The sequence below is a fragment of the Malus sylvestris genome, chromosome 11 (genome assembly GCF_916048215.2).
Source record: "Malus sylvestris chromosome 11, drMalSylv7.2, whole genome shotgun sequence".
Classification (NCBI taxonomy): Eukaryota; Viridiplantae; Streptophyta; class Magnoliopsida; order Rosales; family Rosaceae; genus Malus; species Malus sylvestris.
In genome coordinates, this window is record NC_062270.1 from 12,831,614 (window position 1) to 12,847,361 (window position 15,748).

At 43.9% G+C, this 15,748-nt stretch overlaps 1 protein-coding gene across 3 annotated transcripts; it reads left to right on the forward strand.

Moving 5' to 3' along the window:
* The first annotated feature begins 919 nt into the window (after positions 1-919).
* On the forward strand, positions 920-6,118 carry LOC126590137 (uncharacterized). 3 transcript variants are annotated; one of them, XR_007612073.1, is made up of 3 exons: positions 5,239-5,358; positions 5,441-5,538; positions 5,714-6,118. XR_007612073.1 is itself a non-coding variant. In XM_050255662.1 (2 exons), exon 1 carries the CDS (start codon positions 3,622-3,624, stop codon positions 4,294-4,296), a length of 675 nt encoding a protein of 224 aa, XP_050111619.1. In that variant the 5' UTR covers positions 920-3,621; the 3' UTR covers positions 4,297-5,358; positions 5,714-6,118. The 3 variants fall into 3 exon arrangements, 1 of the variants encoding a protein (XP_050111619.1); XR_007612074.1 differs by lacking the exon at positions 5,714-6,118 and adding an exon at positions 5,622-5,658; XM_050255662.1 differs by lacking the exon at positions 5,441-5,538 and having other exon boundaries at positions 920-5,358.
* The last annotated feature ends 9,630 nt before the right edge of the window (positions 6,119-15,748 follow it).

Here is a 15,748-nt window from a genome sequence, read left to right on the forward strand (position 1 = left end):
GGCTTTTGGAACTATTTAGGATTTAGGTTTTAGGTTTTATTTTCTTTTGTTTTTGGTTGGCTGCAAACTGGACCACACACACACTCACACACCCATACCCATCCCGTTGACTCTCTCTCTCTCCTTCTCTCGGCTTCCATCCATTGTCCGTACAACTTGTACGGTCACCCTTGAACTCAGCTCTCAAACCAAAGATCGACGTCGAGGAGGTTGCTTTTGTGTTCCTTGTGAGCTCAGGAACACATCCATACCTTTAGTTAGACGTGAGAACTCGTAAAACCCGAGAACCCAGAATCTCAGATTTTGAGTACTGTTCATGCACTCGTAATCGTGAAGTTTTCAAGGAGTTTTAAGGTTATAGGGAGCCTTAAAACATCTTCATGAAGCTCGGGGAGTAATTTTGAAGTGATTTGGACGTCGGAAAGCCTAGGTTTAGTGAGTTGCAGGTTTGGCAGGAATATCGAAGGTTTTTCAGGCGACTTTCTGTTGGTTTTAGGTCCCCAAGGTGGTATGAATATGTTCTTCTCATCTTAAGCTTCATTTTGGTACAAAATTCGTGAATTTTAGTTGAGAATTGAAGAAGATATGAAGGTTTGATTATTTTTCCAGTTCAGGCGATCGCAGCGGTGATCGGCGTTGGACTCTGGCAAACCAAGGAAAAGTTGACGGAATATTCTGACGCCGTCAGGTAAACATAACGACATATTCTGATTTTTAACAGAATATTCCCTAACGCCGTTAGGGAATCTGTTTGGTGTGCCAGGCACGTGCCTGCGCGTGGGCCGTGAGTTTGGCCGTGCCTTGGCCAGCGCGTGTGGTCATGAAATTTTTTCTAAAAATTTGGGGATGTTCCTCAGGTTGAGTAGGTCATGGTGGTATATTCAAATACCCCATTTGAGCATTGTATGAGAAGTTATTTTCTAGTTTTGTATATGTTGATGCACAAAATCAGCGAGGACTTTGGTACAACAGAAAGTGTCAGGTTTTGTGACCTTCGCTTGGTTGCTTCGGTCACTAGTGAGGATAAGTACGTAAATGAATAGAGACAGAGAAGCAAACACAGGATGTACGTGGTTCACCCAGATTGGCTACGTCCACGGAGTAGAGGAGTTCTTATTAGTAGTGAAGGGCTTACACAAGTACAAGGGATCAAGCTCTCAATTTAGTGAGTTCTTGTGAATGATTTAACACAAATGGCATTTGGCAATATTGTGGGGGAATGACCCCTATTTATAGAAAAACTTGTAGCTTTGTCACATTGACATGTGTCATGTTATGATTGGTTCTTGATGTTGACACGTGCTGCGCTTTGATTGGCTTCTAATCTTGACACGTGTCGAGTAGTGATTGGCCTCCTGGTCGGAGGGGAACTCTTCTGGGTCCTTGACAGTATAGCGTTGGCCGGTGCTCGGTAGTTTCGGGATTGGTCAAGTATGGTACAAACAGTGCTCCCCTAAGTTCCCGAGTGAGGGAAACTCCTCGGTTGGGGACTTGCAAGATCCAATCCCTTGAGTAATCACGAAACTTCTAAGTACCGAAGTGTGGTCTGATCTTCATCTGCCCTTCTCTGGAAGTACCTTTCATCCATCCGGGAATGGTGTATTTAGCTGATGTTGACGCACAAGGTAATGTATCAATTTCACTTGAAGCTTAGTTGTAGTTTCGGGCTTAGTCAAGTGTGATACAAACCCTATAGTAGGAGTCCCCCAAGTCGCCGAGCTAGGAGATCTGCCGAAAGAGGTGACAGACAAGGTAAGCAGTCAAACTTCCAAGTAAGCAACCCAGGATCAGAGGTTTGACTTCGGCTTCCGGTTGATTGTTCTCATTCTCCTTGTCTCTCATTCAACTGCCAGGATAAGGAGAAGCAAATGGATAAGAGATGATATGAGATACTTTTGCTTTTGAAGAAGTAACTTTCCACAGGCTTATTCTTGAACTGTGCTGGAGGGTTTTCTGGTGCCCTTCAGAGTATAAGGCCGACTCAAAAATTTGAGGGTCAAAACAAGTCCATCAAATCTAGAGTACGTTCGACCTTGATGATATGGGATACTTTTGCTGTTGACGGAATAATGAATGTGGTATGGAAAGGTGTCGTGCTGTAGTGATCTGTTTCAGCTCACCGTTGAACCTTCTGCTTCAATCTTTTGCATGGCAGAAGTGGTGTGCAACCTTTGCATTTAAATGGTCATTCAGAACATTCCTTCATAGTGACTCATCCACGTTTGGCAGCTTCAGTGTAAAGAGCCAATATCTGATCAACTGTCATGAGGTATTTACCGGTGGAATTCGTGACCTTGACAGCAGTTGAGGATGAGTACTCGAGAGCAATGCTAAGTAAGCAACCAGGCAAAGGCTCCAGGCAGTCAGTTCCAAATTGGAGGTTTGATTTCAGGTTCTGACTGACTGCTCTCTTTCTCCTTGTCCTGCAGGTGTGGACAAGGACAAAGACAAAGACAGGGAGAAAGCATGATATGGGATACTCTTGCTTTCGACCCTGATGATATGAGATACTCTTGTTCTTGGTGTGGCTTATTTGCTGAGGTATTATCGGGGGGAAATAAAGCTGAGTATTTCGAGAGGTTATGTTGAGGGTGCCTTTTCGAATGCGAGAAAGGGTTGAGCATTTTTGCAGGTTTGCCTGTCCGTTGAGGAGGGAGGTCAATGTATATAGGGATTTCCCAATAACAAGTAGTAATGCTATTCCTTTACCCTTCTTGGTCACATCAATGTAGTGGGAGCTGCCAGCTTCACGTGTTTTAATTTTGTCAGAGCACTTTGAAAAAGTGGTATGTGGTATCTGGAAAGCTGATATTACGTGTGAAGATTACAGACAAGCTTTATCTAAGGAAATCTGGCTCTCGAAGTTCTGAGAGTTGTGCCTCTTCGGTTTTCGAACAAGCAATCCCGTCGAGGATCTGACTCTCGAGATTCGGAAAGCGGTGCTACTCCGGTTTTTGAGAAAGTAATTATGTTGGGAGTCTTTTCTCGAATGTGAGTAAAGGTTGGACGTTCTTGCCAACCTGTCTTGCCGCAAAACACGGAGGTCGACACACATAGGGACTTTCCAGTTGTCAAGCAGTGGTGCTGTTCCTTTACCCTTATGGGTAATAGTAGGGTAGCTGGAACTTCGAAATTCTCGTGCCTAAACTTTGTCAGAGATCTTTGACAAAGTTATATGTGATACCCGAGGAGTTGATGGTGCATATGGAGAGCGGTGATTGAACAGTAAGATTCACGTGCTTTCTACCTCACCAGAAATCTTCGACAGAGTGCCCGTAATTTCCGCAAAGCTGATTGTGCATGTGACAGGTGCTGACGAGGCTGAAAAAGCAGGTGCTTCTTCGATTTCTGAGATCGGCCCTCGTGGTCTCTGAGCAGCCCAGCTTTTGAGAAAGCAAACGCCTCTTCGATTTCTGAGATCGGCCCTCGTGGTCTCTGAGCAGCCCAGCTTTTGAGAAAGCAAACGCCTCTTCGATTTCTGAAGCTCCGTCGAGTGCAGATTTTTATAGAGGCTGGCATTAAGTTCCACAGCACACTTGAATCTCTACCAGTAGAAGCTCATTTCTTGCACTTCTAAGATCTTGATTTGTCTGACCTCTTCCTTCTTCAACACATTTGAAAATGTCTGGACCCTCCGACCGTCGTTTTGACTTGAACCTTGGAGAAGAGACAGCCACGCCTTCTCCAGACAACATATGGCGCCCATCCTTCATATCCCCTACTGGTCCTCTTACCGTTGGGGATTCTGTGATGAAGAATGATATGACCGCTGCAGTGGTGGCCAGGAACCTTCTCACTCCCAAAGATAACAGACTACTTTCCAAACGGTCTGATGAGTTGGCTGTTAAGGACTCTCTGGCTCTTAGTGTTCAGTGTGCAGGTTCTGTGTCTAATATGGCCCAACGCCTATTTACTAGAACCCGCCAAGTTGAATCATTGGCTGCTGAAGTGATGAGTCTCAAACAGGAGATTAGAGGGCTCAAGCATGAGAATAAGCAGTTGCACCGGCTCGCCCATGACTATGCTACAAACATGAAGAGGAAGCTTGACCAGATGAAGGAATCTGATGGTAAGGTTTTACTTGATCATCAGCGGTTTGTGGGTTTGTTCCAAAGGCATTTATTGCCTTCGTCCTCTGGGGCTGTACCTGGTAATGAAGCTTCAAATGATGAACCTCCAATGCCTCCTCCTTCTAGGGTTTTGTCAAGTACTGAGGCTCTGGATAACCACCCTCCGGTGCTTTCTCTTTCTGGGGCTCTACCGACTGCTGAGACTTCCCCTAAGCAACCTTTGTGAAGGCTCCCTTTTGTTTGTTTATTTTGACTCATGCATATGTACATATTTGTGGCTTATCGAAAATATTAATAAATAAGCTTTGCTTCATTTCAACATATTGTGTTAAATACACCAAAGCCTTCTTCATAAAGTTCTTTGAATTTTTGCTTTTGTTGAAACCTGTATTGTTGAAGCTTTGTGAGTGAAGCATGTAGTTTGAGGTAGTGTTCCCTTAATTTCCCGAGTGAGGAAAACTTCTCGGTTGGAGACTTGAAAAATCCAAGTCACTGAGTAGTCACGAACTTTTGAGTACCAAGGCGTAGTAGCATATGGTGGGAGTCCCCCAAGTCTCTAGTCGAGGGAGTTGACGAATGAGGTGTCTTGCTAATAGTCCATGTCGTAAGTACCAAAACTTCATTCTTTTGTTTGCTAAGTGGTAGCCCCGGACTTTTTCTTCATATATTTTGTTTATGAAGGTTGCTAGGCCCGAATAAGTGGAATTGCAGAAGGTGTAACGGTTGGTAGCTGTTTTATGGAAAGCCATCTGACTACGATAGTCTTGCACATGATGACTATAGGGAGATACACACACATACTGCTATGATAGAGGGTGTAACCGTTGGTGCATTACAATCATAATGGAAGCATCACAATGATGGAAGCATCACCATGATGAAAGCATCATAATGATGAAAACACCATAATGATGAAACATCATAATGATGTTTCTTTGGTGGAATTGGTTTTCATTTCCCCTAACAACCTGAATTGGTTTTCAATATAAGACCATCAGCTGTAGCTCGAATCACAAAGTTGTCTTCATGAAAGTTGTTCTTTAATTCCTTAACTACAACATATCCAAATTTGAGAGCCATCGGAGTAGTACAACTTCAGAAATTCAAGTATGATGAGTAACTGTTCATCAATGTTCTGTTAATCCGTCAGACTTGTTGTGAGCTTCGAAACTCCATTTTCTATTGTTCAGATCAACATACTTTCTTCATCGAAGTTGTTCATTAACTTGTGAACTACAACATATCCAAATTGGAGGTCCCTCGGAGCAGTATAACTCCAGAAATCCAGGTATGATGAGTGACTGTTTATCATTTGTCTGTCAACCCGTCAGATTTGTTGTGAGCTTTGAAACTCTATTTTCTCTTCTCAGATCAGCATGCTTTCTTCATTGAAGTTGTTCCTCAGCTTGTGAACTACAACATATCCAAATTTGAGATCCCTCGGAGCAGTATAACTCCAGAAATCCAGGTATGATGAATGACTGGTTATTATTTTTCTGTCAACCCGTCAGATTTGTTGTGAGCTCCGAAACTCCATTTTTTCTTGTTCAGATCGGTATGCTTTCTTCATTGAAGTTGTTCCTCATCGACTCTTTCATAACATATCAAAAATTCAGGATGAACTAACGGTTAAATATTTCCAGATCTTCGAAACATCACAACAGCTTCGAAATCTGCAAGAAGCCGACTATCATGTTTGGAGCTTCAACACTGTAATTTCCGTCGCTCAAACAGAAATGGTTCCTTCTTGAAAGTTGTTCATATGCTCAAGAACTATAGGGTGTCTAAAATTCAGCTCCATTGGAGAAGAGCAGAGGTTGCAGAAATTTGATAGATGAAAGGAGGCGGAAGAGGGAGAGAGAGAAAAAGTCTCTTGGGTTGGATTTCTATTTTGGGGCAGATTCCAATTTTTGTAGCACCTTCATTATTGATGAATTGCTTGTACTTTTGTCCATTATGAAACTTGGGACTTTGGCTTGTTGTTGGATCTATTATAATATGTTTGGGAACATATATAAGTGAATAAATAAGAAGGAAAATTTTGGGCCCTTGTGGGTGTAAAACAAAAAATGTTTATGTTTACCCAAGTGTTTTTGTACAAGTTCAAGGGCATCTTGGGTTTTGTGAACAAAATTTGTTTATTTGGAGCAAGGTTTTGTGTTGAAGCTTTGTAGGTGAAGCTTTGGTGTTGAAGCTTTCTAGGTGAAGCTTTGATGGTGAAGCTTTGTAGATGAAGCTTTGTAGATGAAGCTTTCTAGGTGAAGCTTTGATGGTGAAGCTTTGATGGTGAAAGTATGTAGAGGGAGCTTTCTAGGTGAAGCTTTTTTAGGTGAAGCTTTGTGGGTGAAGCTTTGGAGGTGAAGCTTTTCGGGTGAAGCTTTTTGGGTGAAGCTTTTTAGGTGAAGCTGTTTTTTTTTTTTTTTTTTTTTTTTTTTTTTTTTTTTTTTTTGGCGCTTGACATGGTCTTCATTTGCTTGTTTTGTAGTGACTGTGGAAGACGGATTGCTTTCTGATTGAGAAGGGTTCCGGCATCGCTTGCTATGAATGTAAAAGAGTGAGGGCTGAGTTGGCTAAATTACCTCTTTATTGAATTCATTGCCAAATGGCCTTCATTACATAGGATGCCGAACGGCTATAGCTCAACACTTGTACATCGTGAGTCTATTTGTAGTAGTACTTCAAGTGATCAGCGTTCCATGGATGGCCAAGGGTCTTGCCATCGGAGCTTCTAAGTGTGTAAGAGCCAGGGCGACTGATGCCAATGACTTCATACGGTCCATCCCAGTTTGGACTAAGTGTGCCTTCACTCGGGACTCTGTCGCAGAGTAATCTTTTCTTTAAGACCCAGTCTCCTATTTTGAAAGAACGAGGCTTGACCCTAGAGTCATAATAGTTGGAGATGCGCTGCTTGTAGGCGACATTCCTCAAGTGAGCTTGGTTTCTGTGTTCCTCGACTAAATCCAAGTTGAGGGTGAGTTGTTTGTCATTTTCACTTTGAATGTAGTTCTGGACTCGGAATGTTGCTTGCTCGAGCTCAACAGGGACAACCGCCTCTGTGCCAAAGGCAAGTGAGAATGGAGTTTCTCCTGTTGAAGTCCGATATGAAGTGCGATATGACCAAAGAACTTGGGGTACAAATTCTGGCCAACAGCCTTTAGCTTTGTCCAAGCTGGTTTTCAAAGTGCGCTTGATTATTTTGTTGATGGCCTCAACTTGTCCATTAGACTGGGGATGAGCTGGAGAGGCAAAGCATAAGTTGATGTTGAACTTAGAGCAGAACAACCTGAACTTCTTGTTGTCAAACTGTCGCCCATTGTCAGTGACTATCGCATTGGGAATGCCGAATCTACAAAGGATGTTCTTCCACACGAAGTCTTCTATCTTTGCCTCAGTAATGGTTGCCAAGGGTTCTACTTCGGCCCACTTTGTGAAGTAGTCCACTGCAACGACTGCGTAACAGACTTTGCCCTTCCCTGCCGGCATTGGGCCGATCAAATCAAGTCCCCACTGGGCGAAGGGCCAAGGGCTGATCATAGGAGTAAGAGGCTCTGGAGGGGAATGAGGAATAGTTGCATATCGTTGACATTTGTCACATGAGCGGGATACTTTGATGGCATCCTGGTGGAGTGTTGGCCAGTAATATCCTTGGCGAAAAGTCTTGTGTGCTAGGGACCGAGATCCAGCATGATCTCCACAGACTCCCTCATGTATTTCCCGAAGGACGATTTCCGCCTCGGCAGGCGTAAGACACCTTAAGTATGGCAGGCTAAAACCTCGCTTATAGAGTTGATCATTGATGATCAGGTAGCGGGTAGACTTGTATCGAATTTGCTTAGCCTGGACTTTATCATTTGGGAGGGTGCCATGAGCAAGGAAATTATAGATCGGGGTGATCCAACTATCCCCCTGTTGTAAGTTGCATACTTCTGCGGCCATGGTGCTTGGTGTTGCCAACAGTTCGACATGAATTTTTCTTCCAATCTTGTCTTCCACAGCCGAGGCGAGGCGAGCCAGGGCGTCTGCATGACTGTTTGCCGCTCGAGGAACTTGGGTGATCTGGTAGTGGAAGTGCTTGAGCAAAAGTTGTGTTTGCGCAAGATATGCTGCCATGGAGCTGTCCTTAGCATCAAAGTTGTTGGTAACCTGGTTGACCACCAATTGGGAGTCACTGAAAATATCAATTTGTTTAACCCCGAGGTGTTTGGCCAAACGTAATCCTGCTAGAAGGGCTTCATACTCGGCCTCATTATTTGATGCCTTGAATTTGAAACGAAGAGCATACTCCATTGCTACTTTGTCGGGTGTAGTCAAGACTAGTCCCGCTCCACAGCCCTGTTGGTTGGATGAGCCATCAACATACAGACTCCATGCTGGGGTTGTTGGTTCTATCTTCTGAGCTTCCGGGGGTAATGAAGCCACTGCTTCAGGTGTAGAAGCAATGTCAACCGGATATGTGAAGTCGGCAATGAAGTCTGCCACTGCTTGGCCCTTCTCAGCTGGCTTTGGTTGGTAGGAGATGTCAAACTCACCCAACGCTATTGCCCATTTGATCATTCGTCCAGACGTGTCAGGACTCTGGAGTATCTGTCGAAGAGGGTGATTGGTAAGCACGATGATGGCGTGTGCTTGGAAATAAGGGCGAAGTTTCCGAGCAGACATGACCAATGCTAGAGCTAATTTCTCAATGTTGGAGTATCGTGTCTCCGCATCTTGTAGGGCCTTGCTAGCGTAGTAGACGGGCCGTTCGACACCACTGTCCATTCGAATAAGAACAGAACTGACTGCTGAAGCCGAAACCGATAGATAGATGATGAGAGTGTCACCAACTTCTGGTTTGGAGAGCAGAGGGGCTTTACTCATGTACTCTTTGAGGTTCCTGAATGCCTTGGCACATTCCTCCGTCCATGTAATGTACTTCTTATTTCCCTTGAGTGCTTTGAAGAAAGGAGCACATCTGTCTGTGGCCTTAGAGATGAATCTGGTTAAGGCTGCCACCTTGCCAGTAAGGCTTTGGATGTCTTTTGAAGTTATTGGCTCTTTCATGTCGAGGATTGCTTTGATCTTTTCAGGGTTAGCTTCAATGCCTCGTTGGCTAATCATGAAGCCTAAAAATTTGCCAGAGCCCACGCCGAAGGCACATTTGTTGGGGTTCAACCTCATTCGATACCTCTTTAGAATGGTGAAAGTTTCAGATAGGTCGGTGATGTGTTGGTCAGCATGTTTGCTTTTGACTAGCATATCATCAACGTAAACTTCCATGTTCTTCCCAATTTGTTCGGCGAACATTGAATTGACCAGTCTCTGATAAGTTGCTCCTGCATTCTTTAGGCCGAAAGGCATGACTTTATAGCAATATAGTCCCCTGTCAGTAGTGAAGGCCGTGTGTTCTTGGTCTGAGGGGTTCATGAGGATTTGGTTGTATCCTGAATAAGCGTCCATAAAGCTCAAGAGCTCACACCCTGCCGTAGAGTCTATAAGCCTGTCAATAAGAGGAAGAGGGAAACTATCTTTCGGACACCCTTTGTTTAGGTCGGTGTAGTCAACACACATTCTCCACAAGACCTTTTGAAGCGAAAGACTTTCTTTGGTCGGATTTTTCCTAACAAGGACCACATTTGCTACCCATGTCGGGTAATTGACTTCGCGGACAAAGCCTATGCCTTTGAGTTTTTCAACTTCTGCTTTCATTGCCTCGTATCGTTCAGCGTCATAAGATCTTCGCTTCTGTCTCACCGGCTTGATCTTGGGGTCAATACTCAAACGATGACAGATGACATCGGGAGAGATGCCTGGCATGTCCTCGTATGACCAGGCGAAGACTTCAGTGTTCTCTTTCAAAAAAGATATCAATGCTAACCGAAGGGGTGGTGACAATGTGGTGCCAATCTTCACCATGCGATCTGGATAATCTCTTGAGATAGGTACCTTCTCCAACTCTTCAGCAGGTTGGGCTTGCTGGGTGAAAGAGTCATCTCGAGGATCATCGGGTTGATTGTTGCTATCAGGAAGATCCAAGTTCGCTTCATCTAGGCTGGTCTTTGTGACTTGGTCATGTACAGACAGGGTTTCCTTGGGTCCGGGCAAGTGTTGTTGCTTAACTGAAGTGTTGTAACATGATCGTGCACTAAGCTGATCTCCTCTGATGTAGCCGTTGCCATGGGGGTTGGAAATTTCATCAACAGCATATGCGTGGATACCATAGCCTTGAGATCATTGATGCCTGTGCGCCCAAAGATGACATTGTATGCCGTTGGGCAGTCAACCACTAGGAAGTTAGTGGTAATGGTAGCCGTGTAAGGGCCTGTACCAATAGTAAAGGGTAAATGTATGCTCCCTAAGGGTTGCACGATATCACCGGAGAAGCTTATCAGAGGAGAAATCGAGCGATCGAGCAAGTGTTCAGCTACACTGAGTGCCCTGAAAGCTTCGGCAAACATGATATTGACCGAAGCCCCTGTGTCTACGAGGATTCGTCGAACATCAAAGTTGGCTATGTGAGCCTCCACGATCAATGGGTCGTTATGAGGGTAGATGATGCCTCTTTCTTCCTCAGGGTAGAAACATATCGGATCCCAGTTAGGCTTTTGATACTTCCCTCCCCTGATGTCTTCCACGTGAAACACTTGGTGACCAGGCCTCAGAATTCGTTCACTGTTTTTCATGCCCTATTGGAAGATTCAGATATGGGTGTGCCGCCGCTTATGGAATATATGACATTCACCTGGCGTTGGTTACGGTTATCCCTTTGAGGGTGAAGGAGGAATTGATCAATTTTTCCTTCTCGTGCCAAAGCTTCAATACGATCACGGAGGATGATACATTTCTCGCTATCATGGCCGTTATGCTCATGGTAGCAACAAAACATGCCCGCGTTATTCGGGGGCGTGTAATCTGGGTGCCTCGGCTTTGGCTTTGGTATCAGGTGAGCTATGCTGGGGTAAATGGCCGCGCATGTGGCATTCAAGGGCGTGTATGTCTCATACCTTGGGGTAGGGGGTATCTTGACGCGGGTTTGACCCACTGCATTGACTGCCTGGGGGCGAGCGTTATTGTGGCGATACCCTTGGTTATCGGGATAGTGTCCCTTACTCTTTTTACTGAAATGAGAGTGGTGAGGATGGAAATCCTTCCTCTTGCCTTGAAATTGATATGTCTGTTGATTCGGCGAAGCATTATGCAAGGCATGGGGAGGTGCCACTGCTGTTTGGAAAGTCGAGGTCTTCTCATTTAGGTGAGTCTGGCTTCCACCTCCCACTTGTTGATAAAGGATGGTTGTAGGGGGTTTCTCCTGATATGTCTTTGCCTCGGCGGAGGCATGGTTATAAGCCTGCGCCATCACCCCAGAGTAAGTCTTCCAAGTATTGGCATTGATCATGTATTTAAAGAAACAATCACGTAGGCCTGCCGTGAAGGCTTTGAGGGCAGTCTTGTCGTCTGCCTCGGCACACCGGGAGTATTCATGGCTGAAGCGGCCAGCATACATACGTAATGACTCGTCTGGCTTCTGGCGGATAGTGTACAGGTCATCTGCAGAGTGCAAGCGATCGGTTTGGAAAATGTGTTGGGAAACAAATAGTTTCCTCAATTCCTCAAATGAGTCTACCGTCTCAGGTGTAAGACGACAATACCAATTTAGAGCTCCGCCAGAGAGGGTGGAGGGGAAGAGAAGACATCGCTCTTCGTCGGTGTGCATCCGGTATGCCATGGTGGACTCAAAGAGGTTAAGGTGCTCAATCGGGTCCTCTTTTCCAGTATAAAGTTGCAAGCCAAGCTTTTGCTTTGTCTTTGCTTGAAGGGGGGTGTTGAGGATCCTCCTTGTAAGAGGGCCAGGCCTGGGTTGGTTCCAGTCAGGTATTTCAGCCTGACGTTCAGCCTTCAACTTGTTTACTTCCTCAAGAAGTTGTAGGACAAGGGGGTCCTGAGCGGAGTTATGTGCCACTGGAGCTTTCTTTCGTAAATCTCCATCTCCTCTTGGAATTAGGAAGGTTTGATCAAGGGCATGTGATTTTTCCCTGGACTCGCTGTACTGGCTTCCAGGGTATGTCTGTCGGAACACCTCTGAGTCCCCTGTACCCTCATGTCTCTCTAGGACTTGTTGCCCCTTCCCCAAATTGGTGGCCGGCTTGGGCCGTGGCAGGGGACCGAGTCTCTCAGAAATCCTTGGGTCATTAATCTTTGAGCTTATATGGATGGAATTCTCTCGACGTTGCTTCAGGAAATCCCGACAATCGCGAAAGACGGCTTTCGATCCTTCTGCCCCTTCAGCAAAGAGGTGTCTCCCTCCACTTCTCATGGTTCGGGTCGAAGCAACTGGGTTAAGAGAAGCCTCATGTTGATTATCAAGTCGAGGGGTAATCTGTTCCCTATCAGGGATATCTATGTCGAATGCATGTGACCCTCCATGTTGGAGGGCACCCAGTTGATGGTTGACTTCCACGGGGGCAACAAGCTCGCGTGTCTGAGCTTGCTTAGCTTCGTGGAGTGTCTCGAAGAGCTTCTCATATTGCTCCTGGAGGACCTCATTCCTCATTGCTATCTTGTTGTTCTGAGCTTCCAACTCATCGACTTTAGCTTGAAGAAGAACTCGTTTTCCTTCCTTCTTTCGTTGTTTCGCACTATGTGCAAGGGGGGTGTCATTCTGTGTGCTGTGGCTTCCTTCGCTTCCCATGCTGGAGAGGGATGCCTGATCAAAAGAAAGTGTACGAATGATAGAAACCAGCTTGACATAGCTGAAGAGAGTAGGAATAAGTGTCGTTTCCCACAGACGGCGCCAAATGTTAATGCACAAAATCAGCGAGGACTTTGGTACAACAGAAAGTGTCAGGTTTTGTGACCTTCGCTTGGTTGCTTCGGTCACTAGTGAGGATAAGTACGTAAATGAATAGAGACAGAGAAGCAAACACAGGATGTACGTGGTTCACCCAGATTGGCTACGTCCACGGAGTAGAGGAGTTCTTATTAGTAGTGAAGGGCTTACACAAGTACAAGGGATCAAGCTCTCAATTTAGTGAGTTCTTGTGAATGATTTAACACAAATGGCATTTGGCAATATTGTGGGGGAATGACCCCTATTTATAGAAAAACTTGTAGCTTTGTCACATTGACATGTGTCATGTTATGATTGGTTCTTGATGTTGACACGTGCTGCGCTTTGATTGGCTTCTAATCTTGACACGTGTCGAGTAGTGATTGGCCTCCTGGTCGGAGGGGAACTCTTCTGGGTCCTTGACAGTATAGCGTTGGCCGGTGCTCGGTAGTTTCGGGATTGGTCAAGTATGGTACAAACAGTATATATGCTTTGAATAACGTTTATTCAGTTATTTCGCATATAGGTGAGACTTATCCTGAGGACGAGCGCCATCAATCGAGGCTCGCGGGCTACGACCCTTCGACATATTAGTGAGTGGGCTTTTGGTTTTCCGTATATACCTATATACTTGAGATTTTTCCCAGAAAATGAATTTGAATGATTATACGATTTGAAATGCCATGCAAAGCATCTGCCTATTTTATTTATGCATTAGTGGTTGCATATATTTATAATTGGTGATGCGGAGGCACAGGTAAGTGCCAGGTAAGTTCATAAATCAAAGATATGAGATTGCTTCAGTTATACGAGATATGATGTGATGTATTGAGAGCTCATAAACCTGCGTCCCGGTGTTAGTGCTCCCGCCCAGAGTTAGGGCACAGTCCTTCACGTGATGTTCACCTCCCGCACCATATGCTCACCTTGGATCCAAATTAGTGCACATGCTTGTCGTACATACCACCCAAGTTAGTGCATAGGCTTGTCGTACATACCACTTTAGTTGGTTCCGACTCATAGGTGACCCGCGATTATTCTCACAGTCTTCACGTGATCGTAGCACTGGAGCATATTTATTTTACACTTAGTCTTGTCGTACAGACCACTTTAGGTGGTTCCGACTCATGTGCAGGATTTGATTTGATATGATTGAGATTAGTTATGAGCTATATACTCAGCCACGCAGGTGACATTAGGTGAATCTGACTGACATTATATCTAGTATTGATATATTTAAATTAGATTACTTATAGCATTTCATTGAGATACTTTGGCATGATATATTTCTATGGTTTTCATCCTGATTTCTGTTATAGTATGTACATATTTTCTGGGAAATTATACAAGTTTTACGGCGAGGGGTTAGAACTTTTGAGAAATGAAATGATTTTGAAAAGTTTTGTTTTTGCCCACTCACACTTTCTGTTTTGCGCCCCTTCAGGTTTTAGGTAGAAGTGCTTTAGTGGCTCACAGGGATTTCGACGGTGGTTTTGACAGAACATCATAAATGTAGGATCACCCTTGGGTGTTGTATAATTAGTACTTGTCCTGCTTGACTGCACATAGGCTATTTATGCTCTGGTTGTGTATTTCATGCTTAACCTATCACTTGCACCTTATCTTAGCTAGTACCTTTAGTAGCTTGGTTTTTATTTATTCATATTCTTTGTATCTCAATTGCTTCAACACTGTGCACATGGCTACATCACCCTCACGTGACGGCCTGATGCGATGAAAGTTAAGCACTCAAATTAAACCCTCTTGTTGTCAAATTGTAGTATAAATGCAAGTAGGGATCGTTCTAAACCGGGGATTAGGAGGGCTTGCTAAAACTTCTAAACTAACTCAAAAACATAAAAAACAAAGTTAAAAACGTTTGAATAGACTTGAAGGACTCAAAACAGGTTCACAAGACTCAAAACAACTTAAAAACTGCCTAAAAACACTTACTGGGCAGATTTGACTCTAACACAACTTTGGATGAATTTAGTGTTTTGGTTTGACTCAAAACACTCTAAAACACAAACAAAACAGATTTTAAACACTTTGTAACAAGAAAGTAAAAGGGGGATTTTAGTTTTGATGAATTTGAAACAAACAAACAAGTTATAAAACTAGGAAGATTGTAAAACGAATTTAAGAAAATAAGATGATGGATGGATTAGTTAGAGGTTCGTACTTCACACATGACACACTTGTACATGAATCGATTTCCAATTGCTTTTCAATAAACTATGATACTCAACACCCCAGATTAACCGTGAAGCACAAATTAACCCTCATATTTTCCTTTACTCATTGAATTGGATGAATGCATGCGACAACCCAAATCATTCTCTAAAAGTCTCCTATATGAATGCATAATAGAGATACAATCAGAGATCATTACGCTTAGTGAAAATCATAAGTGTTGACGAGGCAATTGTAACTATGAATGCATGATACGTTTGCCAAGAATTCAATTAACGCGATTGTGACAAGCAACCTTCACTACTCATGAATATAAACTTGTAACGATTAGGTGAAACTCCTTTATATTCTAGCATCTAATTCATGCATGAAAACTAAGTATGCATCCTTAATAAACATACAAGAATCAGTTATGAAGAAAATAGATAATTGAATTGCAATCACAACTTATCAAATCACAATTGGAAGAAATTAATTCATATCTTAAGCATGTTCATGGCTTCAAACTTCCCCTAGCTAATTAGGGGTTTAGCCACTCATAATTGCAACAAAATTAGAAAATAACAAATTAGACATTGAAAACAAAAGAATGAAAACATCTAAAAACGCTCCAACAATCCAACTTGAATGGCAAGCACGTCCAAGGGTCCTCTTTCTTCTCTTTGTTGTGGCACAAGGT

Excerpts from the sequence above, each read along its gene's own strand:
- LOC126590137 (XM_050255662.1), top strand. The coding sequence starts at position 3,622 with ATGTCTGGACCCTCCGACCGTCGTTTTGACTTGAACCTTGGAGAAGAG.